This window comes from Pinus tabuliformis, chromosome 6, assembly GCF_031772625.1.
Source record: "Pinus tabuliformis cultivar Carrire ecotype Pingquan chromosome 6, CPIR1, whole genome shotgun sequence".
NCBI classification, from domain to species: Eukaryota; Viridiplantae; Streptophyta; class Pinopsida; order Pinales; family Pinaceae; genus Pinus; species Pinus tabuliformis.
In genome coordinates this window covers 1,989,455,886-1,989,481,509 of record NC_142292.1, presented here as the reverse complement: position 1 = coordinate 1,989,481,509, position 25,624 = coordinate 1,989,455,886, and the positions used below count along the sequence as shown (strand labels likewise).

General features: G+C 36.4%; 2 protein-coding genes across 2 annotated transcripts; both read right to left on the bottom strand.

The window, feature by feature from the left end:
- Positions 1-1,763: 1,763 nt before the first annotated feature.
- On the bottom strand, positions 1,764-5,551 carry LOC149267209 (uncharacterized). The gene is made up of 6 exons (XM_089410498.1): positions 5,259-5,551; positions 5,001-5,109; positions 4,555-4,892; positions 3,476-4,440; positions 2,572-3,235; positions 1,764-2,061 (listed from the first exon to the last, which is right to left on the bottom strand). The coding sequence occupies exons 1-6, from the start codon at positions 5,549-5,551 to the stop codon at positions 1,764-1,766; spliced, it is 2,667 nt and encodes an 888-aa protein (XP_089266624.1).
- A 6,501-nt stretch (positions 5,552-12,052) lies between these two features.
- On the bottom strand, positions 12,053-13,309 carry LOC149267208 (uncharacterized). Its single transcript, XM_089410494.1, has one exon. The coding sequence runs from the start codon at positions 13,307-13,309 to the stop codon at positions 12,053-12,055; it is 1,257 nt and encodes a 418-aa protein (XP_089266620.1).
- Between the last annotated feature and the right edge of the window lie 12,315 nt (positions 13,310-25,624).

Here is a 25,624-nt window from a genome sequence, read left to right as displayed (position 1 = left end):
CAAAACTTAAACCTTGGAGTCGAATAAACCGGACTGCTTGAAGGAGGCAGTTAATCATGCGGGGCCTGAGGGTAAGTGTCCTGCTCAGCAGGCTTGCTTGGTGAGGCGACCCAGGTTACAAAGCCTGCTTCTTCAATGCCTTCCGCTCCGCCCTCAGTAGGAGTTACTAGATGAAGAACTCCACAATCATGCTGTACAGAACCACAAACCAGAGCGTCTTCCAGAGTCGAAATCCTTTGACGGGTGGTATCCTCGGCCGCAGGGGAGTCCTCCTGCATGTTTTCGGCAATGAGCGCCGCTCCTTCCAATTCTCCCTGAGCCAGAATCTCCTCCGGAGATTGAGTAGATGAGGAGATAGCCGGGTCATCTTGTTGTTCCTCCTCTTCCGCCATCAGAATGGTAACAGTGGTAGTTACCACAGGCCTGTTCAGTCGACTACGAAAGGTGAAACGGGAGGACTGAAAGGAGGTGTTTGGGATCTCGCGGGTTGGATTGGGGGGGGGGTGAAGACGGACAAGCAGAAGAGATGGGAATTACATTCTGAGAAGGGGAGGGCGGGGCTCGACCTCTGGAAGCTTAAGAACCCCCTCTGCGCGATATTCCTCTGTGCCGAGGCATTTCAATCACTAGCCAACGACTAGGAGAGCCGAACAGGTGAGTATTGAGGAAGGGGAGACACGAACTGAAGACACCAGGGGAATGAAACCTGTGAACAGACTTAACAGTGCTCAGAGATAGGAAATGCCCAAGGCAGGGGAGGAGCTGGATCGTTTTAAGGCCATAAGTCCTCATGGCTGGCCAACTAAGAGACGTAAATGCCCCTGCGCTCAACTGACAACCATTAATGCTGGACTGAATCATTTTCACATCGCTCAAGAACCCAAAATCTAACTTCTGCTGTGTGATCTGCATTCATAAATGCGAACGAGTGTGAGGGCACTATGCATACTGGGCAAGCGTACGAGGAGCACCCGCATCCGGGTAAACTGCCTGATGATGAGGCTGGTCTTTCTCGACTAAATTTTTGAATTCAGTGAGTTGTTCCTCAGTAGCTATGCTGAGTGTGGAGCCTGAATAGGTATCCATCTCCAGTTCTGCTCCAATAGTGGCTAAAAAGTCTACAAGTTTGTTTCCTTCTCTTACTGTGTGCTTGAAGGAAGTTGCCTGGTATTGAGAAAGCCAGTGTCTTATTAGTTCCAGTCTTTGCGCCATTCTCCAACTGTTACTTATCTTGTGGATTGGAGCTCCTTGTAGAAGTTTTGTGGCCATATTGATAATGATTTGAGAGTCACCTTCTATTATAAGGGGAAAGAATCTGTGTTCCTGAGCCAGAGTGAGTCCTTGCCAGAGTCCTTCCAATTCCACCGAATTGTTGGTATCCCATCCTTTGGAGCCTAAGTAGATTAGATGTGGGGTACCTAAGTGATCCCTGAATACCCCACCATAACCTGTTTTTCCAGGGTTGCCTTTGGAGGCCCCATCAAAGTTGAGCTGATACATATTGCGAGGTGGAGGGGACCATTTTGTTAACATTTTTTGCCTGCTGAGATGTTTGTTTTGAGAATTAGGCTTGTGGTTTAGAGTGATTTGCCAGTTATCCCATATTGATTTTTCTTTGTGATCCGTTGGGAAGTCTTCTGATGACCAGTCTTGGATGGAAAGAGATTCCTTGATGTTTTTATGCAATATAGTCCATATCTGCTCAAGTGTCTGGGTTTGGTTTTTGAAGATTCTCCTGTTCCTCTCCTTCCAGATATTCCACATTAGGAGACCCGGACTGAGCTGCCAAAGCGAGTTGAGAAGCCTGCTATGATAAGGTGACTGCTTCCAGTTGCGTAGTGTTGCTTTGAGATCTCCTTGTACCCGGCTTTCTTTTTGGCACCGAAGGATGGCTTTTTCCCATAATTTCCTACCCAAGTGGCATGTTTGCAATAGATGAGTAGCTGTTTCTTCTTCTTGTTTGCAGTTTGGGCAAATAGATGGGCCTGGGAAATTTCTTTTCCGGAGGTTATCCCATGTGAGAATTCTGTTATCAGAAAGGAGCCATAAGAAGGTGGATACCTTTGGCCAAATTGATGAGCTCCAAATCTGGTCCCATAAATTATCTTTTATGATCTTGTCTTTAGTAATGATTTTATAAGCCTCCCTGGTGGTGAATGTTCCTCTTTCTTCATATCCCCATATTAGTATATCCGCTCCTGCTGCTATGGGAATTTGCCTCTTTTTTAGTTCATCAGAGAGAGATTGTTGGGTTATCTCGTATCCTTCCTCCCTTATGATTTGATCGGTCTCTTTCCATTTCCTGTATTTTTGGTTGGTTGATGAACTCCAACATTGATTGACTGTTACTGGGGGATGGGTTATTTGCATTGGTAGAGGGAGATCATGCAAAATATCCTCGATCTTTGGGAGAAGCTGTGTTGTTGTATAAGGTCCCTGTGTTGGATGGTTGAATTCCAAATTGTAGATCCAGTGCCGAGTTCCGACATACAGATTTTGTCTTCAATCGGGCTGTTGCTTTCATATTTTGCCGTCCATATAGAGGCCCAGGGAGTATTTGGATGAGCTAACCATCGCCACCATAATTTTGCGCCCATTACTTTGTTTCTGTGCTCAGGATCTCTTATCCCAATACCCCCAGCTTTTTTAGGAAGACAAACTTTTTCCCATTTAACAAGAGCCCATTTTTTGTTATGGCCCGAGCTGCCCCATAGAAAGTTGCGTTGTAGATTCTTTATAGCGTTGAGAACCCATTTAGGTGCCGCCAAAAGGGAGAGGAGGTAAAGAGGCATGGATTGGAGAATAGCTTTGATGAGAACAACTCTACTGGCCATATTCAGAGATCTGTGAGTCCATAAGAAGAGTTTGGCTTCGAGTTTTTCTAGAAGGTCTCTCCATGAGGAGTGCTTGAGGGCCGAGGCTATCATGGGAGCGCCTAGATATTTGGAAGGGAGGCTGGCTATAGTGAATCCTAAAATACGGGCAATCGATCTTTGAGTAGACACAGGAGTGTTAAAGAAGAAAATTTGGGATTTAACCCGATTGATAAGGGCTCCAGAAGCATCCAAGAAAGTAGAAAGGATATCTTTGAAAAGGTGAGCTTCTTGGACTGATGGGTGCCCAAAAAGCATATTGTCGTCCACAAATTGCTGATGGGAGAAGGAGGGGGAATTATTGAAAGAGAGACCTCTAAGACAGCGGGAGACAATAGCAGACTTAATATTGCGGCCCAATCCTTCAGCAATTATAACAAAAAGGAACGGTGAAAGTGGATCCCCTTGCCTAATTCCTCTAGAAGGACGGAACGTATCAGAGGGGATGCCATTGATGAGTACAGAGAAGAAAGAAGAAGTCAGAAGGCTGAGGATCCATCTGGTCCATGAAGGATCGAAGCCAAAAGCATTAAGAATTTTTTGAATATACTACCAACTGATACTGTCAAAAGCTTTGGATAGATCTATTTTTAACAACATACCTGGCTTTTTAGTTTGCTTCAGAGAGTGAATTATTTCATGGGTGAGAATAATTCCATCCATGATCTGACGACCTTCCACATAACCGGATTGCTCTGGCGAGATAATAAGGGGGAGCAGAGGTTTCAGCCGAGTAGCAATAACTTTTGAAACAATTTTATATATGATGTTGCAAAGAGCTATCGGTTGATACTTATCAGGCATATTGACTTCCTCTGTTTTGGGGATAAGAGAAATAAATGTGGCATTCAGCCCAGGGTACATCCATCTTAATGCTCGAGATTCTTCAACCAGTTGCCATACTTCTATTTGAATGAGATCCCAGAAATGGTGAAAGAAATCTGAGGTAAATCCATCAGGGCCTGGTGCCTTTCCTGCTTTTAGTTGCTTGATAGCGCTGTCTACTTCGTGCAACTGGATTGGTTGGAGGAGAAGGAGATTATGCTCTTCGGTGATCAATTTGGGTATCTGCTGTAGTATTTTCTCTATTGCTGGAAGTCTGTCAGTACTGGGTTCTTGGTGGACCTTCTTGAAGTATCTGAGAAAATTCTCTTCAATGCCTTCATGCGTCTCAATTCTTTCTCCTTGATCGTTTTGAATATGGGAGATGAGATTGTGCATTCTGCGTTGCACCCTAGTTTTGTGAAAGAACTTTGTGTTCTTTTCGCCATCCTTAAGCCATCTGATTCGTGATTTCTGTCGCCATAGAAGCTCCTCCTGTTGAGCTCTGTTGAGAAGTTGATCTTCAATAGCTTGTTCCTGTTTTGCTAGTTCCTCAGATCGTCCTTCCTTAATGATCTTTTGCTGAGTTAGCTTCATTTCCTGATTGAGAACGTCCTGAGCTTTGAAAATGTTGCCAAAGGTGGTATGATTCCAATGTTTGATTTCTCTTTTGAGGAATTTCAATTTTTTTTGGAAGATGGCCATTTTGGATCCCCCTGTGGGATCGAATTTGAGCCAGGTTTGTCTAACAAATTCATTAAAGTCTGGATGAGTTAGCCAGAAAGTCTCAAAACGAAAAGGGCGTTTAGTATTATTACCTGGCCGATGCCATTAGAGTGCAATAGGCCAGTGATCTGACCCTGATATTGGCAGTATGGAGGCTATAAGATCTCCTCCCAGGTAAGGCGCATTATCCAAGACTAAGAAACGGTCTAACCTTGAGGCTATATGCTGTGCTCCTTCTCTTTTGTTGGTCCAAGTCAATAGGCCACTATTTGAAGGGAGATCTATTAGCCAGTTTGACTGGATGAAATCTTTGAGTAAGTGTCCATCTCTGATTCCATTATCTCTGCCGCCCTGCTTTTCCTCCATTCTTGCAATCATGTTGAAGTCTCCTCTTGTTATCCAAAGAGGGTGGTATCTGTTAGAGTTGAGTGTAGAGAGGTGTTCCAGAATCTCTTCTTTCGAATTTGTATCCTGTGGGAAGTAAACATTAGTGAGATGACCATGAGTGTTGGTTCCAATTAAATGGAAGATTGCCTAAATAAAGTTCTTGTTTGCATGTATGTTACTAAGCTGTATTACTCTTGCATCCCAAAGAATTGCTAAGCCCACAGAGGCCGCTTGAGCATCAACTGCTGTGACTTGCCCTCCGGGCCAAACTTTTGCTGCTATCTTTTCCAAAATTGACATACTGCATTTGGTTTCTTGCACAAAAAGAATATTGGGTTTTTCCTGCATAAGCATGTTTTTTAAGAGTCTTCCTTTCCTGGGGCTGTTGAGCCCTCTTATATTCCAGGATATCAACTTCATTGAGAAGGATTAGGGTGGATGTTAAAGTACTTGGTCAGCTTCGCATATCGGCCTGACTCCACTAGCACTTCTCCTATCTTGATGGTCCTTTCTAAGGTTGTTTTTCTTCCCCTTTTCTTACTGTCTTTTGTGATGAACTTGCCATCCCATGGGCTACCAATTTGAACCCCTAGAGAATGTTTCTTGTGCGCCTTCTTTAAGACCTCTACTAGTTTGTCCACTTGCCTGTCTGGTATTTTTTCAAAGTTGCCGGTCTTGCATGCTAGTTCCAGACTAAGAATGTCCAGTTCTCCTATATCTATCTTCTCAAGATCTTCTTCCATCATTTGGGTCTCTGGTAAGATTTCCTCTGTCTCCTTCAGTGTCTTGGAGATTCTGGGGTATCCATTTCCATTTCTTGAGAAACCCCTGCCTGCGGGTCAGATTCAGAGATGTTGAGCATTTTGTTGGATTGAGAATCCTTTGGTTGTTGCGAAGGACCCGCTTGTAATTCTTTGATCAAGTCTTTGATCTTTTGCATTTCTTGAGCTGGGTCTTGCGTATCCAGATTAGAGAGGATCTCAAAGCTATTAGGTTTTGAGGATTTAGCTTTGTTGGCCTGATTTATTTTACCATTGGTAGTGGGTTTTTTATTACCTCTTCGACGATTGACAACTTTTGTAAAACCATCAAGTTCCTGGTTATCTGCATTTGTGCTAGTGGGCATTTTCTTATTTAAGGGACAATCTCTGAAAAGGTGCCCAAGATTATGGCATTTCCTACACCTAAACGGAACATGTTCATAATCTATCAGTTGGATCCATTCAACATCTTCATGCAGGAGACTTACCATATCTGGCAGAGCTTCTTTGAGATCCATATAGATGCAGATGCGGGCATATGAAGTGTATCTGCAGAGCTTTGTATCCTCAGCCACCTTGAAGAACTCGCCCAGTGTATTTCCGATTTCTTGTAGTGAGCTTTCTTCCCAATATTCCCATGGTAGCAAATATAGCCTGATCCAGACTGGAGCATAACTAAGATCTTCCTTGTCCGGGTTAAATCTTTCAACCCATGCTTTGAGAAAAAGTCCTGCAGAGTTAAAGAAATAAGGCCCTCTGTCTAGAATCCTGTTATGATCTTCCAGGTAGTTAAAGACTGCTGTAAAAAACCCTTTAGGTCCTAGGTGCAAGGTAATGTGGCCCTTTGGATTCCATTTTGTGTTTATCCAGCTTCTGAGTGCTTTCTCTGTTGGCCATATACCGATAAATTTACCGATCAGAGCATGGTCCTTCATATATTGTATTCTGGCATTGATTCTGTGACTGGGGAATTCCACCTTGGGTCTGTCAGTAGCTACTGGTCTGCATGTGGATGATCTGGCCGTATTTTCTTCATTCTTAGTCGATTCGTCATTTCTGTGTTGACTGTTTTCCTTCTGGCTGCTATTTTCGTCCGTCTCATTCACTGTAGCTGCGCCTTTCTGCTTTTGACCGTCGCATTGTGGGGGAGGCGCTTCGTCGCCCCCCTGTGAGGGCGACATTCTGCTTACTGTCGATTCCTTATGATCTGTCTGCTGTGGTCATGTCTGATTTAGTTGACAGTGGTCTAAAATTTGCAGGCATGCCGTGGCAGGGAATTCAGAGTCCAGTGAGGACACGTTTAAACCCTAGTCACCATTGCTGCTCACCGTGTGCTTTAAATAAATTTTAATTTTATTATCCAAAAAATATATTTATTCTTCATAATTTCTATCTATCATATTTTAATAATTATAATTATTTGCAATGACAAAAACGTTTTAGAAATATCTATTCAACAAATTTAAATTTAATTTAAAATTGCAAAAAATTATTAATACAAATTTATAACATCTAATTACATAATAATAAAAATTCATAAAAAAAATATTTTATAAAAGTGCAGTTATAAAAATTTAATATTTCTATCATATTTATACTAATAAAATTTACCCTAACTTCAAGAAAGAAATGGAATAATGGAATTTGATTGCTAATTTTTTCATTCTTGCTATGTTAAAAGTTAAGTATGCTATTCAAGTGTGTATTGTGATCTTCTCCAATATCTTCCAAAATTTTGTTCGACCAGCAGCAACAAATTCCAAAGATATTGTCGGTGAAAAATTTGCGAGTCCTTTTGCCATATGCCAATGCACTCGTAAATCCCAATGCAGCTTCTCTGATTTCAGAACTGTGTGAATTATCTGTTGCAATCTTTACCAGGCGTTCTCCTGTAACAATGTTGAAAACATCGATAGTACCACTATACTTATCATAAGTACAAATCAAAATATCTTGTGCCCTGGTAACGTATGGACCGTAAAAAAGACTACTGGATAGCTGGATTTCTTGGAATGTGAACAAAATATCCCCTTGTAGATTACAAAGGTGAAAGTTGTTACTTATTATTACTTATTGAATTTCAGGTCTTTCAGAAGCTATATTGATGATTTGCATTGTCATTTGCATTTGTTGCATAAATAGCGTATCCCTGCCACACAGTGCAATGAACTCAATGTAATATTGAGGATACCCCGAACGGAGAACTTTGTTTGCAGAATCTCCCAAAAATTTTGAATGAGATTTCACTCGAAAAATGCCAATAAGCAGTGCCACTGTCATCTGGTATGGTAAGCAACTTCTTGTACTCTTTCAATTCGAAAATTGTGAATAGTTTTTTCTGTTTATTATAAATCATTCCCCCACAATTTGGAATATCAAAATCGCAATTATATATTGAATATGAGGGGAAATGCATTATATATGCTGTAGTTTGTATATGAAATTGGAATACTGTTGAAAATTTTAGGAGCATACCCACGAGCAACAATTAACAATGAATCATTATAATTATTGTAGCAGACAAAGTCCACTAAATTTGGAGAACACATTATTAATATATTAAATAATCATGTTAAAATATAATTTATTAATTATAAGTCATTATTAAGGGTTAAGTAAGCACTAATCAATTTCAATTGTTAACTAATCATCTAACAAACATATGTGTAGGTGGAGGTCCTTGATGAAGGCTATGAGAGGAAGATATATCTTCCTTCCAATGGCATTTGTGTCATAAATGTTAGGTTTTTTCCTTAGAAGCCAAGCATAATCCTTCAACTATAGGTTTAGCAATTGTACTAACAAGTACATAAATTCCAAGTGTAAAAGTAATTCTTACAAGTTTTTTAACTTTTCTAAACTAGCATAAGAATCTAGAAAATAAAATTTATGAGTTTCACAACTTTCTCTTGTATTCATGAAATAAATGTCAATAAAATTTATACCCTAAATCCTAATTTTAAAATTAAAAGTTAGAACCTACCTCTACGAATGAAATTATATGAAACCATTATAAACTCTTAACATCATAAAAAATAAAAAATAAAAATTGAAAATTAAGTAAAATATTCAATAAAGTAGTTCAAACTAGAATGATGGATATGTTTTCCAATTTTCAAATTCTCACCCTTAACTAGAACCTCCTCCTCCTCGTAGAGCATTATGGTTCTGATGTGATGATTAATTGATAAGAAATGTACAAACTACACCAGATTTTAAAAATAACAATGAATATACATCCAAAACCACACACAAATGTTCTGCATTTTTTTTTTTAATCAACTTTCCCTCAATGTTGATTAAGAAGCATGCTTAAAAACAAATAAAATTCCTTATGGTGATATGACTTTTGTTTATCAGGGACCTTTATAATAATTTGGATAGTGGCCACATAAATAATGTCATAAATCTATGGATGGGTTACTTATATGTCAAAGCAAGTCACATAATCAATTTCGGCCTTTGGAGTTTTGGTATTTAGAATCTATTTGCAATAATCTTACTCTTAATTGAATTTAGAAACTACACCATTAATATAAAATCTTCCTAAAATTAACATTTATTTTCCTTGATAATATAGAAAGCAGCAGTTGCAGGGAAGGAAACGATTTTGTAAAACACACGATGGAGAAAAACTAAAACAATCTAAGGATGCCAGGAGTATTTAGTAGGCAACTCATGAAGAAAGATAATTGATAAAATATTATCTATCCAACTCCTTTTCTTCAGTATTGTTAATCATCTTCCTTCATTGAGCTATTAAATTTGAGATATTTGATCTATCTCCACACTCTTAGAAAATTTTGAAAACATTACCAATAAAATGTCTCAGTCCTTTCATTATATGCCAATCAATTCTCTCTATCAAATGAGGCATATCAGCATAAGAAGAGTTGAATTCATCCCAACTATGGTGAGCATATATGACATGTAAGATAACTCCAAATTTTCAGTTGTAAGGCACATAACCATTCTTATTAGTACATTTTTTGTGAATTGTTTTCTTAATCAAATTTAGCTTTACTACCGACACAAGAAAATCATGAAAGGAGTATTTGGCATGAAAGGTTTGAATTCTTAAGTTTCATATATGTGTGTAGTCATAGTGAACACATGATGGTGAAATCATTTAGAAGAAATTATGGGAAGATGCACTCATGGAGGGCCTTTTTTTCCCTTGTAACTTGTTCATAATGATATAATGGGGCCATTTCCATATTTTTACATAGCCAAGAAAAGATATGTACTAACATTCATAAATATTCCACATTATACACATGGGTATACTTTCTCAAACTCGAATTTGAAGTGTCTAAGCATATGAATATTTTCTAAGTGTGTTTAGAAAAGTAGTCTCTATAGATGATCAAGATACTCCATACAGCTAATGGGGAGAGTATCTCAAAAAAGATGTTTATCATTTTTTTGGGGAATTAGGAATATAGTTGCAACATAGTTTCTTACACTTCATAGCATAATAGGGTAATTGAGAGGAACACATCCGGGATAGATATATGTTGCATCCAAGGTCTCTTTATTCCAAATTGTGGGATGAATCAATCGATCTACGCTCCTTACTGATTATCTTACAAATTTGTTATTTGAAAAACACAAAAACACCTTTTGAAGCATAGAGTGGCAAGCAAACAAAAGTGACACATTTATGTATTTCTGTATCTCCAGCATGACTCCACATTCTTTCGAAAAGAAGAAAGCATGACCCCACATTCTTTCGAAAAGAAGAAAGCTTTGGCACTAATAAACGAAAATAGCGCATCTTTGTTAGATATCCACATGATATAAATGGATATAAACTACTAGATCTTTATTCAAAAGAGTGTTTACTTCCACTAACCATGTATCTAAGGAAAAGAATGCAAAAACATCTTTGCTTCCTCTTGTAGTAGATCTAAGGGAGAGGATGTGTCATTAGCATTCACGTTCAACTCTCGAGCTTTCTGCAAGTTGTTGAAGACATTCGTAGGTTATGAGTGATCGTTGAACATGTTACTTTAAATGAGTGATATTTTTAAATATGCCAGTAATTAATGATTGAATGAGTTTATATTTATTTTAATTTTTGATTTATTTATTTTAAAATAATTAATAATCATAATTAATCATCTCTATTGTATTTTTATGTTATCATGAATATGTATAGACCTATCATTGAATTTTGTGAAACACTATTGATATAAAAAGTCAAACGTACTAATTATGTATACCAATACACCAATAAACATTCGGTTAAGGAACTAGATCGTATAATGAAATCGGTTTAACACCTAGGGCTAAAATCTCTAAAATTTGATCACTTTGCATAGGTTTAATGTTAAGATCTCATTAGCATTGAATTTTGATTTTAAAAGCCTTACCAAATAACACACTGAAACCAGATAGTAAAAGTTGTAAACGAGATAGTAAAAGTTGTAAACTATAAACAAAGGGAAGGTATTAATCTTTGTAAGCTTTCATAATTATATTTCAACAAGTACACCTTATATATCTTTTTGTAATCATCCACAAATTTTTTTGACTTTTCAAAGCATTTCTCATGTTCCATAACTTTTTCCATAAAATATTCAAACACAATAATGTCTAGCTAGTCCCTAACTTACAAGGATTCAATATAGTGAGAGTATGTAGGGTGGAGCACCTTAATGAAGGCTATAAGTGGAAGATAAATCTTCAACCCAATTTCCTATTATTTCATACATGACAACTTTGATATTAAAAACCAATACTATGGGTCATCATCTTTTAACTCCAAGTTAAACACTAGCTCTAGTTCTAATTTTAATTCACATAATTGTTTTAACTTCTTTAAAGAAACATAAGAATTGGTAATGAGAACAATTTAGTGGTTCACTTCATCACTTATTGATACAGCAATCAAGACATAGGATTTATTGTATCTATTCATCGATATAGCTAGCTATTTGTCTAATATAAGCTTCTTAGGTCCATTGTTCTTCTCTACTTTATAAATGTCATATTACAAATAATTGAAAACTAAAGTGTACTTATTTTTTTTTGGACAACTCTTCATGATTTTTCTTGCGAATCAGCAATAAATAATTATGTTGTTAGATATTTTTTATTAAGCTTAAACATATATTTAGTATAATAGATAAATAAATTTTAATTTTATTATCCAGAAAATATATTTATTCTTAGTAATTTCTATCTATCATATTTTAATATTTATAATTATTTGAAATTACAGAAAAATTTTAGAATTATCTATTCAACAAATTTCAATTTAGTTTAAAATTAAAAAAAATATTAATTCAAATTTATAACATCTACTTACATAATAATAAAAATTCACAAAAAGATATTTTATAAAAGTGAAATTATAAAATTTTCATATTTCTATCATATTTATACTAATAAAATTTATCCTAACTTCAAGAAAAAAAATGGAATAATGGAACTTGATTGCTAATTTTTCCATTCTTGCTATGTTAAAAATTAAGCATGCTAATAAGTGTGTAGTGATCCGTCTCCAATATCTTCTAGGATTCTGTTCGACCACCGGCAACAAATTCCAAAGATATTGCCGGTGAAAAATTCACGAGTCCTTTCGTCATATGCCAATGCACTCGTACATCTCAATGCGGCTTCTCTGATTTCAGAATTATCTGTTGCAATCTTTACCAGGCGTTCTCCTGTAACAATGTTCAAAACATCGATAGTACCACTATGCTTATCAGAAGTACAAATCAAAATATCTTGTGCCCTGGTAATGTAAGGACCGCTAAAAAGACTACGAGATAGCTGAATTTCTTGGAATGTGAACAAAATATCCCCTTGTAGATTACAAATGTGAAGGCTGTTACTTATCGTATAACATAGAAACTGCTCTCTTTTATCGAGATAGTATGGGCAACACTGTACTTGAATTCCTGTTGTTTTTATAACTTCAGAGCTTTCAGAAGCTATATTGATGATTTGCATTGTCATTTGCATTTGTTGCAAAAGTAGCGTATCCCTGCCACACAGTGCAATGAACTCAACGTAATATTGAGGATACGAACTGAGAGAACTTTGTTTGCGGAGTCTCCCATCGAATTTAGAATAGATTTTGAATGTTATTTCACTCGAAAAATTATAATCATACATTACCATTTCGTTATTACAAAAAGATAAAAACCCAAAATGTAAATAAGCAGTGCCACTGTCATCTGGTATGGTAAACAACTTCTTGTACTCTTTCAATTCGAAAATTGTGAATAGTTTTTTCTGTTTAATATAAATCATTCCCCTGCAATTTGGAATATCAAAATCGCAACAATATATTGAATCTGAGGGGAAATGCCTTGTATATGCTGTAGTTTGTCCTGCTATTATCAATGAAATTGGAATACTGTTGAAAATTTTAGGCGCATACCCACCAACAACAATTAACAATGAATCATTATAATTATTGTAGCAGACGAAGTCCACTATATCTGGAGAACCCATTATTACAGGGCTCCCATTATCGTCAGTAAGAGGTGCGATTTCTCCATCTGCATGTCGTAGATATGGAATAAGATCATGTTCACCGTGGAGAACAAATATAATGTCAGCGGCTATCACAATGTCGTTTACAGAGGAGGTCTGCGGAGGGTTCTTGAATGCTTGTAGATGATATTCCGGAAATGTGTTTGGGATCAAAGCCTTAGTTTTCCCGTTCAACTCTCGGGCTTTCAGGTTGTTAAAAACATTACCTGATGATGAATAATCGCTCGGCATATTTTCTTGAAGAATCTTTAGTTTGAATCAGAGTATGAGAAGAATTATTACAGAGAACAATATTCGTTGTACAATCCCCAAGCCAACGAAGCTTATGAATTCTACACTCTTTAAATACATAGTTATTTCTTAAATGCATAGATATTTTAAAAGGTAAGGGTCACTTTTGAGCCGACGTGGCTCCGGTCGCAAAGACCTGAGCTTGCTACATACATAAGGAAAGCAGTATTTTGCATGAAAGGTTTGAATGCTTAGTATTCATATACATGTAACACCATAGTAAACAGAGGATGGTGAACTGAATTTCATGTCATTTTTTTGATGGAGTTGGTGAAGGATGTGCTTTTGGAAAGAATTTATAAGAAATTTTGGGGAGGTACATGTATGGAGGGCTTTCTCTCCATTGGAACTTATTCACAGTGATATAATGGGTCATTTTCATATATTTCCATAGTGAAAGGAAGAAATGTACCCACATTCATAAATGATTCTTCCTGATACACATCCCTGCACTTTGGCAAACTAGAATTTGAAGTATTTGAGTATATGAATATTTTCAAAGTGCATGTAGAAAAGAAGCCTCGAAATATGATCAAGATACTCCATATAGCTAATGGGGGGAGTATCCCAAAAATTTGTCTAACATTTTTGTGATGAATGAGGAATCTAGTTGCAACACAAAGTTTCTTACACTTCACAGCAGAATGAGGTCGCTGAGAGGAAGAACACATCCTTGATAGAGATAACCAATTGAATGTTGCATGCAAGGTCCCTTTGTTCCAAATTGTGGGATGAACCAATCATTGTGATTCATTCATACAAAATATATCAACTTACAAATTTTTTACATGAAAAACACATTTTGAATCATGGAGTGGCATGCAACCAAAAGTCACACATTTCTGCATTTCTGGATCTTGCACAAGGACCCATGATCCTTCAAAAAAGAGGTAATATTTGGAGCCTAATAAAAGAAAATAGATCATCTTTGTTGGATATCTAGATGGTATAAATGGATACAAATTGTTATATCTTTCAACAAAAGATATCTTCATTGAGGGGATTGTTTACTTCACTAACCAAACCAAACTTGGTTCCACTTCCCTCAAATTATAAGCTTGTTAAATGCAATTGGGTTTACAAGGCAAAGAAAGTAGTGAATGTACTTGTGAGCATATAAAAATCGTAATTGGTGCCCAAAGGCTTTTAGCAGGTTCAAGGCATCAATTGTGATAAAACCTTTACTCTAGTGGCCAAATTGAAATCTATTCATCCAACTCTTTCCATATAGAAGTGAAGAATATATTTGTTACAGTAATATAAGATAGGAAATTTACAGCCATAAACCATAACGGTATAAAAATAATTCATATTTAGTTTTTCAGACTAAAGAATTCTCTTTACGGCAGAACCTAGAAAGTGGTATGCTAAAAAGGATTCCTATTTACTCTTTCAATGTTTCCTTTGATGTAAACCTTATTTAAATGTTTATATTCTAAGAACATCTCACTCTATATTTTTCATAGTGCTCTATGTTGATGATCTACTAATCACAAGTAGTTTGGCCTAAGTCATTGATATAGTAGAAACCACTTTGCATGAGATAAGGGTTTGTCACACTTCTTTCTTGGACTACAAATAAACCAAAATGGTTTAGGGATAAAATTTTTAAAGAGTATGCAAGAGATCTATTGCTTCATTTTCACATAACCAATTGCAAGCCAATAGCTACACCTTTCTTATAGGGGGTACACCTTGAGGATAGAAAGGATATATATTTGGTTGATTGCACCATGTATATACAACTTGTGCAGAGTCTCCTCTATCTCACTCACTTTCTTCAGGATCTTTCATATGAAATAGGAAAAGTTTCCATATACATACAATAGGAACATGAGCTGCAATGGAAAGCTATCAAGCACATACTCATATCTATCCAGACGACAATCAACTATGGGATTCATTATGCAACAAGAGTACTTTGGATCTCATTGGCCACACTAATTCAAATTGGGTTGTTGATAACATTGATCACAATTATGCTTCAGTATATGTTCTCAATTTGGGTTCCAACCCCATTTGTTGGTCTATCAAAAAGAAATCCATGATTTTTTTATCATCCAAAAAGGCCAAATTTAGAGGTGCACTTAATATTTCCATTCAAATCATTTGGTTGCAAAACTTCCTCACTAAGTTAGGTATCATATTCCATCATCTAACTAGCATCTAATGCAACAATCAAAGAGCACTAAAGTTTTGCAAAGATCCACTACAATGACAAAACACATCGAGATACACAGGCACTACATTCGAGAATTGGTACATGATGGGGTCATCAACTTGCAGTACTATCCCACTTCTAAAAGGACTAGCGACATCTTCACAAAGACTTTCATTGAGAAAAACTTTCACATTTTGGAAAAAAATTCCTCTAGGTGAAGAACACAACCAAAACAATGTGTTAGTTTCATTCACAACCTATTCACATCTCTCTAGATTCACAATTAGAAGTAAACTTGTTGTTAGAGCACCTTTTCCATATCCTAATTGATGACTTCTTCATTGAGATTGTTGATAGCAGGAAGATGCTCTTGGACATTTGCAGCCAAGAGTAATATGGTCGCTATTTAGGGGTTGATCATTTAGATTAGGACCTTAGGGAACAACCCTCATCACAATTGTAGGTTTGTTTAGATACTGACATATAGCTCGAAACATTTAGAGATAAGAGCATGCTATGTTAGATGAAGGTAGAGAGAAACATGAAATAGAGGGATATTCCTACTTTGTTTGATTTATTGTCAGCATTTAATAGCTACTAAATACTTTTTACATTTTCTTATGCTTAATTTTATGGTTGTTTGTTTAATTGTTGCTTGCAGATCCGCTTGTATAGAAAATACATGGTTGTCTCGACATGGCGCAAACGAGCCCACGAACAATAATCCTGTGCTGAACAATAATCCCGTGGTAGTTACAATTTTTAATCTAACTTTGCCATTTCTGTTTTCTAATGTGATTGTTTTTTTTTCCATTTCCATTCTCTAATGCCTCTATTGGTATTTTGGTAATTTAGAAGAGGGGATTTTTGTGGACAAGATTATTTTAAAGTAGAGATAAATGAGATAAATGAGATATCGTAAAGTAGGCACCATGGTTTACTAACCAAGTTTGTAAAAGGATTTAAGACTCAATCCTCGTTCTAAATCACTTGGTTCACAAGGTTTAGAAATTTGCAAAATGTCAATGATGATATTACTAGATAAAAAATTTTAAAATGTCTAAATTTTCAAGGCACTGTGTTTTATTCACCATACTCCTTAATGACGTTTACTACTATTCTATGAAAGTAATGACATTAGAATATCAACAATTCTTTTGCTAAAAAATTTTCCATTATAGGAAAACATTAGTTGAGGTAATGAAACATAATATTATATAATATATAAGTTTGATCGTATTCTGTTAAAATGAAAAGCACAAGGTCTATATTGAGGAGGAGAAAGATATTGTGTGATTCGCAGGAATACATTCCTAAACATGACAACCCAACACTTTCTAAAATATAATAAGGATTCAGAAAGATTGGGATAAAAATAAATTTTTGAGACTTTTAAAAAGACTGTAAATTGAATATTATAATATGAAGTTTTATTCAAAATGCAGAATTAGATGAGCAACTTTTTATTTATATGTCAAATATTTACGAGAAATGATAGGTGGAAACCCCTCTGAACATACTTATGAATTTTTCGACTTCCTTCCCATCTATTTACTGCCTAGCTAGTTTATGCCCTTCTGAAAAAAATTGCTCTATTTTAGCAACCAAAGATATACATCCTACATCCATATTCACTTATGTCCATTAGATTGATACATACCTCTAAGTACCTTGTTTCGACGTTTTGCTAACTTGCACTTATTGAACTAACAAATCTACTTAAACCCAAGTTTATTAAATTAAAACCTCTATCCCATTTTCCATATAAAAAAGGCTTCTCAACATAAGATTATAATACAAAGAGAAACTGTATTTTGTAAATGAATATGAGAAGTGAAACCAAGGATCTTTTCTATTATGCTATTTAATTCCAATCATACCTTCGTTGAAAACAAATTTGTTATCCCTTTAGCTTATTTTTGGATTTTAGATGTGAATAATAATCCTATGAGCATAATATTCTAATTTAGAAAGTGGTTGTATATTGTAAATAAAGATTGAAAGAAAAAAGAGATGATACATAATATTGCATGACAATTTCGCTTGCATTCAACACTATCGCTACTCCTGCACCATATGTACTCCACTCGTTGAATGACTCCCATAGATCACCAATACCAAAGAAGGGCATGGATTCAACTTCAGAATCCCTCCATCATCATCATGATGTGTCAAACCCTCTCAACACCGCATCAGTCTCACTGCCTATCTCCTTGTTAGTCTAATTTATGGAGTTGAATTAGAGCATCTATTTTACATATCAATCTGGGTTGGTAGACTTAGAAGAAAACCAAATTTTATAGAATCTTAGATCAAACTAGTGTAGGAAGTATTTGTTTAGATAAAAATAATGGAAATTCATATTACAAAAATAAATTACTGAAAAGAAAGCATTGAAATTCAGATCTATAAGAAAAAGTGTTGTGAATATTTATGGAGCATAACTAACAAGGAAGAGGCTCTAACTTAGAGGTCCTCATTATCCCTATTCCAACAAGATCAGGGTGATTCTTCCAACAAACCAAAGTAGCAAAGATCATAAACACAATTTCCAATTCAATTCTTAATCTAGAAGGAAGAGGATCTAACTTAGATGTCTTGGTTGACCTTCCCTACTTAAATCAATTATTGAAAGGAAATCATTCAAAAACATAAATAAACATGGAATATAATGAATCTATTCAAAAAATATTCACAACAAACTATAAAGGAAACAACAATCCAAAATATTCACAATTATACACAAAATTACACTACATTGTACCTAGCTCAGAATGGGGGCCCTCCACACTTTCTTGGTACACTTCAATACTTTGTTATTAATGAATTGAAGTTATGTTTTCGTTGTATCTTTTTGTTTCTTTTCATATCTATATTCATTTTCTTCCTTCATAAATCTGGATATGTGGTATCAAAGCAGTCTGCTCTTTCTCTATTTGTTTATGCATGTCCCCAATGAGACCAGGGTATAAGGTGTTAAGGCTTGAATTCGGTTGGACCTTTTAAAGACTGGCCTCGCCAATCCCGATGGCCTCCCATGGCAGAAGAAAATAAATATGATTGTACTTGTACATAATAAGGATGGGACCTAGAGGCTCCACATTGATTATCGGGCACTAAACAAAATCACTCTGACAAACAAGTATCCAATGTCGTGAATTGATGACCTTCTTGACCAACTCAAGGAGGCAATGTATTTCAGCAAGATTGATCTGAAGTCTAGCTATCACCGTGTTCAAATAGATTCCATAGGCATATGGAAGACCACATTCAAATATAAGGAGGGCCTTTTTAAATGGTCATGCCTTTTGGGTTTACAAATGCCACTACAACTTTTATGAGGTATAACGATGACACATTATGACCCTTCAGCAACTCATTCATCGTTTTATATCTAGATGACATTCTTATATTCAACAAGAGTTTGTAAGAACACTTACAACACATTTGACAAGTCCTTCAACCCTAGGTCAACACAAACTATGTGCCAACCTGGAGAAACGAACCTTTGGCATGAGCTAGGTCCAATATCTGGATTAAATCATTGATGAGAAAGGCATACATGTGGATCCAGCTAAGATCCAAGTCATTCAGGATGGGCCAGCCCCAACCACTCTAATAGATCTTCACATTTTCTTCACCCTTGCCAATTTTTATCGGATGTTCGCATTGGGATTCTCTCATATCACTTGGCCATTGATTAAAGTTACCAAGGGCAAAGTGAAAGAAAAAATTTTATGGTTTGAGTCCCAACAAAAGTCGTTTAATGATCTGAAGCACTGCGTCTTCTCTGCATAAGTACTCACATTTCCAGACCTACAACAACCATTTGAAATTGAGACAAATGCCTCTAACTATGCTATTGAAGCATCTCTTACCTAGCAAGGGCACTCGGTTGCCTATCAGAGTGAGACACTTTTCGACATAATTTGGAAATACCCCACCTACAATAATGCGATGCATTCCAACATGTAGGCTTCTCGATAATGGAAACATTACATTCTAGTGAAGGAGATAGTCATCCACATATATCACTGACCACTGTACTTTATACAAACCTAAGGGAAGTTGCAAAATGATAGACATCAAAATTGGTCCATATGTCTACAACAATTCCATTTGAATATAAAATACAAGAAGGGTAGTACCAATAATGTTTTATATTACCTCAGATGGTCACCTCTTGCAGCACTAACCACTGTTCTAAACTCTTGTGGCCATGCGACCTTTGGATGGCAACAACTATATAAAAATGATTATGAGTTTTATACCCCACACCAGATTCTAGTTTATGGCAAGCAAGCTCCAAACTTCCACCTCCAAGATGCATTATTATGCTACCTAGGCCACCTATGTGTTCCTTTAGATGAGTGTGCCAAGATGATTTGGTAGACGCACCACAGTAAGATTGCATGACATTTTGGTGTCGATAAAACTATGGCCATACTACAGAAGTAATTTTTATTGCCCAAATCACCAACAGGATGTTGGAAAATACATCAAATCTTGCACTACATATACCATCACCAAGCCAACTATTAAGAAGCAAGGATTGTATACTCCTCTGCCTACTCTTAACTGGCCCAGGGAATCCATCTCCATGGAATATATCTCCCACTTTCCTTCTACCAAACCTGGCAATGACTATGTATTTGTGGTCGTTGACAAATTTTCTAAGATGGCCATATTGGTTAGGTGCACGAAGAGTATCACAACAGACGCCACTGCCAAACTCTTCTTTGAACGAGTATGGGCACATTATCGGGTCCTGTATACCATTATATTAGATTGGGATAGAAAGTTCCTAAGCCCATTTTAGTCGAGTTTTTGGTCATTGTTAGACCCCAATCTCACCAAGTCGACTGCATTCCACCCCCAGACTGATGGGAAGACAGGGATCGTCAACAGGATGATTTTGCGCATACTATGCATGTGTAACTCTAAGCATCAATAAACATGGGATGAGAGTCCTTCCTATGTGCAACATATCTATAACAACACTCTCCATAACCTGACTGGCCACACGAAGATCGCATTCAAAAGTTACGACCCCACGAAGTTGAAGTACCAATTTACCCCAACGAAACCCACAAATGTTTGTCGCTTCATCTCCTATGGTCAGGCTTTTGGATGTTTACGGTTTTTCATTGTTTCTCGATAATAAATAGGCCTTTTACATTCATTTAACATATTTCAGAAAGCATGTAGCCACCACATCTCTTCTAAAATATAAGCTACCATCGCCTGATCTTGTTTCGTTTCATTTTACATGTAAACAATTTTTAGCACTTTGCTATTAATGTATTGAAGTTTTATTTTAGTTGTATCTCTATCTTTCTATTCATATTTTTATTTCATTTATTTCCTTCATAAATCTGGATCAATGGTATCACAAGGATCCACTCTTTCTTTATTTTGTTCTGTGCATGTCCCCAACGAGGTCAAAGTATAAGGAGTTAAGGCTTGAAATGGTTGAACCTTTGCAAGACCAACCTTTCTAACCTCAATATCTTCATTGGAGGAAGAAAAGAAAGGAAAGGGAGTAGGAGATCCTTTCAAAATATTGCTCGAAGAAGCCCTCGAGTGACAGAGGAACACAATGATGAATAGTGTTTCCCAAAACCTTTGATGGATAACCACCAGCAACGCATCTTCATCCAACAGCCACTTCAGAGGTGTCACCCCCTTCAAGTTACATGTAAAATTTGATATCCCTATATTCAAAGGTCAAATAGATGTAGATTTTATATATAAAATGTTGAATCTACTCGAAGGGTACTTTTCAGTCCATAGCTTCTTCCATAGGGAGAAGATTACTTTTGCATTGCTTAAGGTTGCTCCCCATGTCAAGGACTGGTGGGAAACTTCATTAGGGGAATTTTGGGGTCTAAAATGGGCCTCCTAAGGGAATTATAAAATAATACTGGAAATAATAAAATAATATTAGATTACATCATCAAATTTTAGAGGGAAGAAAGAAAAAACTATTTTTTCAACTCGTACTTTCAACTTATCTCCCTATGGGTTTACTCAAATTTCAAGCAGAAACACTCATTGGATGAAAAATTTTATTCCTCATCCAAGGAGTACCCATATTTCATACTTTTGATGGACTCTCCTACACAAAAAATGAGAAATATATGAAAAATGTGACTGCAATAACATTTTTTCATGTATTTCTTAGTTTTCGTGTAGCAGGGTTAATCGAAAGTATACAACATGGGTACTCCTTGGATGAAGAATTACATTTCATCCAACAAGTACTCTCACTTGAAATTTGAATAAAACCTTAGGCATATAAGTTGAAAATACGATTTGAAAAATTAGTTTTATTATTTTATTATTTTTTAATCCTTTTACTTTTTTACTCCAAAAATGGTGAATCATCCCCCATGGTTGACATCATCATCTTGAATCCTATCGGTTCTTATAAATTTTATTTTGGTTGTACATTTTTTTGAGGAGGCCCATTTTAGACCTTAAAATTCCCTTAGTGACTATGGTAAAAGGGCCTAGGAACCCTCTTCAAACTCTTTACAAGACGTTGTCAAGGAAAAATATTACCCCATGGAGAGCTATGAGGACAAGTACATACAATGGACCAGACTACGACAGGAAAGGGACCAAGATGTGCATGATCTCACAAATATTTTTCATACTCCATTTACAAAGTTGGGTATCAAATACTTTGAGTGACATCTAGTGCTCAGGTATTGCAGTTGTCTACAAAAATACATTCAGGAAGAAATGGTGTTTCTGGACATTTCCTTGCTTGGTGCAACATACTAATATACTAACAAGATTAACCAAAAATTTAAATAAGAGAAGCGCAACCTTGGATCTTCAAATTAGAAGCAGGGAAAGAGCACCTCCAAACCATAGAACAAGGGATAAAGCCAAGGTGGGGTAACCAAGGACAACATTTCAAAGCCCCAAGCAAAGAATAACACCACCAAGACAAAGAAGGACATAAGAAAATGGTGTGAATTCCATAAATGCCCCACTCACAACACAAATGAGTCTCATGCCAAGCATCCATTGGTGGTCGATCTTGTTATAGACATATTTGGGCACTGCAACCCCAATCACATATGTCAATAAACCAAGGGCTCTCAAACCCCTAAAAGTGTTGTTTTATACCCTAAAGGATCAAGGTCAACTGATTACATCATTTCTCAGAAGTTCTCCCTGAAGGGTGTGATGCATACTAAAAATACCTTTTGTAGGGTGTGATGAGTGAGAGCAAACAAATGGCAGAGGCAGTTTGCTAGGTGGAAACTCAGAGAATCTTCTAGAAACTACTCATATGACACTTGCCTCTCTAAATTCGCCCAGGGATGAGTAACAAATCATGAAATCTCCAAGTGGAACTAAGAACTATCAGTGAAATGACACTAATCAAAATCCCAGAAGCTGACTCAACCCCTACAAATATCTATATATGGATCCCTCATCCTAGAGATCCAAAGGCTGTAATTTTGTAATTTGTAAGGAAGTGTTGTTGGTTTCTCTTTGAAACATTGTATTGTTGGGTGATCTTGCTTTTCATGAGGTGAAGAGGGCTTTCATGTTGGGAGGATGATGCTGGATCAAATAGTTAGGTTGTAATCCTCTCTTCTACTACTTCTATCAATAAATCTATTTGATTTTTCCTCCATATACTTGTATATTTCTGAATCTCGTATTTGTGTATGCATTTGTATGGTTAATGTACATCTGTTTCTACATTGTTTATGGTTATAGATCTCTATGCTTTGATGTTATTTTGCTACTTTTACTCTATAGGTGTTCTTTGAAGTGGGACAAGTGAGAAAGGAGTGGTGAAGCTCTATCAAATGAGAGAGGAAACAAGCAAGGAGCCAAGCGAAAGACTGAGTTTGGTACTCTCTACTTCTCTCTCATCTATCTCTCATAAAGGAAAACACAAGCTACTTTAAATTTTCTATTTCTAAGATAGCTACTCATCTTAGCAGGACTAGTAGCTCTGAATGGACACTTGTTTTCCCTGAAACAAAATGGTGACTCTGCTGGGGATCAAATAGTTTGTTTTTTTTGTTTATTGTTTGCTTTATAAACTGCAGATAGAACCTGAAGTTAGCCAGCTAGCCTTCGAAACGCCTTTGCTATGCAATTGTGAAGTAGATAAATGCTACTTCACTCAATCTCTGAGTTGGTTTATGAACTGAACATCTGACTTACAAAGCATCCTAAGTGCCCTTGTGGTAGCTGAGAGCCTCATCAGATCCTACCCTTATGCTTTGTGTTTACTGTCCATCATTACTCAGCCTAAATCTTTGAACTTAGCTGAAAGTTTTGAGCAAAAACCAAGCTCAGTTTCGCTCCTTGGCCCATCACAGTGTCTGTAACTATGCAACCTAGATACATCGCACCTCTCGTGTGTTGTAGGTAAGCTGCATCCCTGTTTCCCTATGTTGCATGTGTGATGATTGAGTAAACTGTGTTTTCTTTTCTGAAATTTGGTTTTTTCTCTTTCTTTTAAACTTTATTCAGTAGTTTTGTTGTTCATGATCAGTACCTTCTTGCTATAACCACCTTCCTTCACATTATTTCAGCCTCCATCAGTTAGGAATTGTAAATGTTTTTTGTGTATTTGTAGATCATTTGCAATCCTCCTTTGTCGAAAGTAGTTTAATCGAACTGTCGTTTTGGATGCAAGTGTCGTAATTGTCATTCTGAATCAAAATAAGAGTGTCGTAAAGTCTTCCTCTTCTAGATAGTTGATTGTACTTTTGTCATTATACTTGATTTTGAAATTATTAGTATTTCAAGTGTCAAAAATAGTTTTAAATTCGAAATCGAAAAGTGTCGTCTTAGTCTTCCTTTCGTTTTGAAAAGAAAAATTGTTAGTACTATGGCTTTGAAAGAAAATAGTTCAGATCTGTAATTAGCATTCTTTTTGTCATTCACACATTAAGAAAGCGGAAAACAAATACATGCATGTGCATCTGCATTTTGACTGCTTAGAAAATTTGATTTAGAAAAGTGCACATAGTGTGTGCTCTATGCTCTCTGCTAAAAGAAAAAATCATTATCTTCTTTCCTTTGCAGCTAGGATTTTCATTGTTAAAAGAACATAAAGGACTGTTTATCATTTCAGATTGCATATTTAGGAATTTCACATTGACATCACGCGGTGAACCTTGAAAGACAAACTTCTAAGCAAGATCAACTCTAAAATAAACCTCAATGAACATAAAAATGCTTTGGAATCTAACATAACACATCTAAAAGTATAGGCTAGAGACGTGTTCCGACGTCGTAAAACCTAGTAACTATCGTTTTCATTGAAGGTTCGGTGATTCCTCCTCTTTGATATGACAAGTGCCAGTACGAACTTGTGCTCCCTGTACCGTCGTATATATTGGGAGACCACAATAGGCTGATATCCTTTATCCTTAGGAAGCCGTGTCTACCACCCTATTGATCGTAATGCACTGAACACAGCATTAGGTAAGATTGACTGCTGTACATAAGTCCTTGGTAATTTCTCTATCATGTATCACCAGGGTGTATTTTGCAGTTTTACAATCGATTTGGTAAACCCTCTGTCTAGACTTCCAGAGTAGTCACTTTCATTCCTTTTCGACTCCTTAAAAGAAAAGGTCCATCTGAGCACTTGTCACTTCAGGCTCATTAAAAATCGAAGGTGACTAGAGTCACCTTTAGCTTTTTCTCGACTCTTAAAAATTGAAAAAGCAAGTTGCATCAAAGTGTCTTAAAATTCATTTAAATCATAATTAAATTTTCCCCCTTTAATTTTTGAGTTGATCAAGTAATCCGAAATCGTGGAAGAAATTCAATCAAAAACCTGTTGTTCACGGAGACTAGAGAGTCAACCGTCTTTGACCCTAGAAACGAAACCATCCCGGGCAAAGTGTTATCGTTTAACTGAGTCCAGTTCACCTGATTTATTTGAAACTCGCATTTCAACATCTTCAGAGACTACAGTTACTCCAATTACCTCTAGAACATCTGCCTTTATAGAAGAAGTTCTGTAGTTACAAGAGGACATCAGAACTGATCCTAGTGTAATGGTAGATGCCTCTATTCGTGAAGCAGCTCCACCTAGGACT

Coding starts and splice junctions, on each gene's coding strand:
- LOC149267209 (XM_089410498.1), bottom strand. CDS start 5,551: ATGGAAGAAGATCTTGAGAAGATAGATATAGGAGAACTGGACATTCTT. Junction 5,110..5,258: donor CGATATGCGAAGCTGACCAA/GTACTTTAACAT, acceptor AACCAAATGCAG/TATGTCAATTTTGGAAAAGA. Junction 4,441..4,554: donor TCCATACTGCCAATATCAGG/GTCAGATCACTG, acceptor TGAATTTGTTAG/ACAAACCTGGCTCAAATTCG.
- LOC149267208 (XM_089410494.1), bottom strand. CDS start 13,309: ATGCCGAGCGATTATTCATCATCAGGTAATGTTTTTAACAACCTGAAA.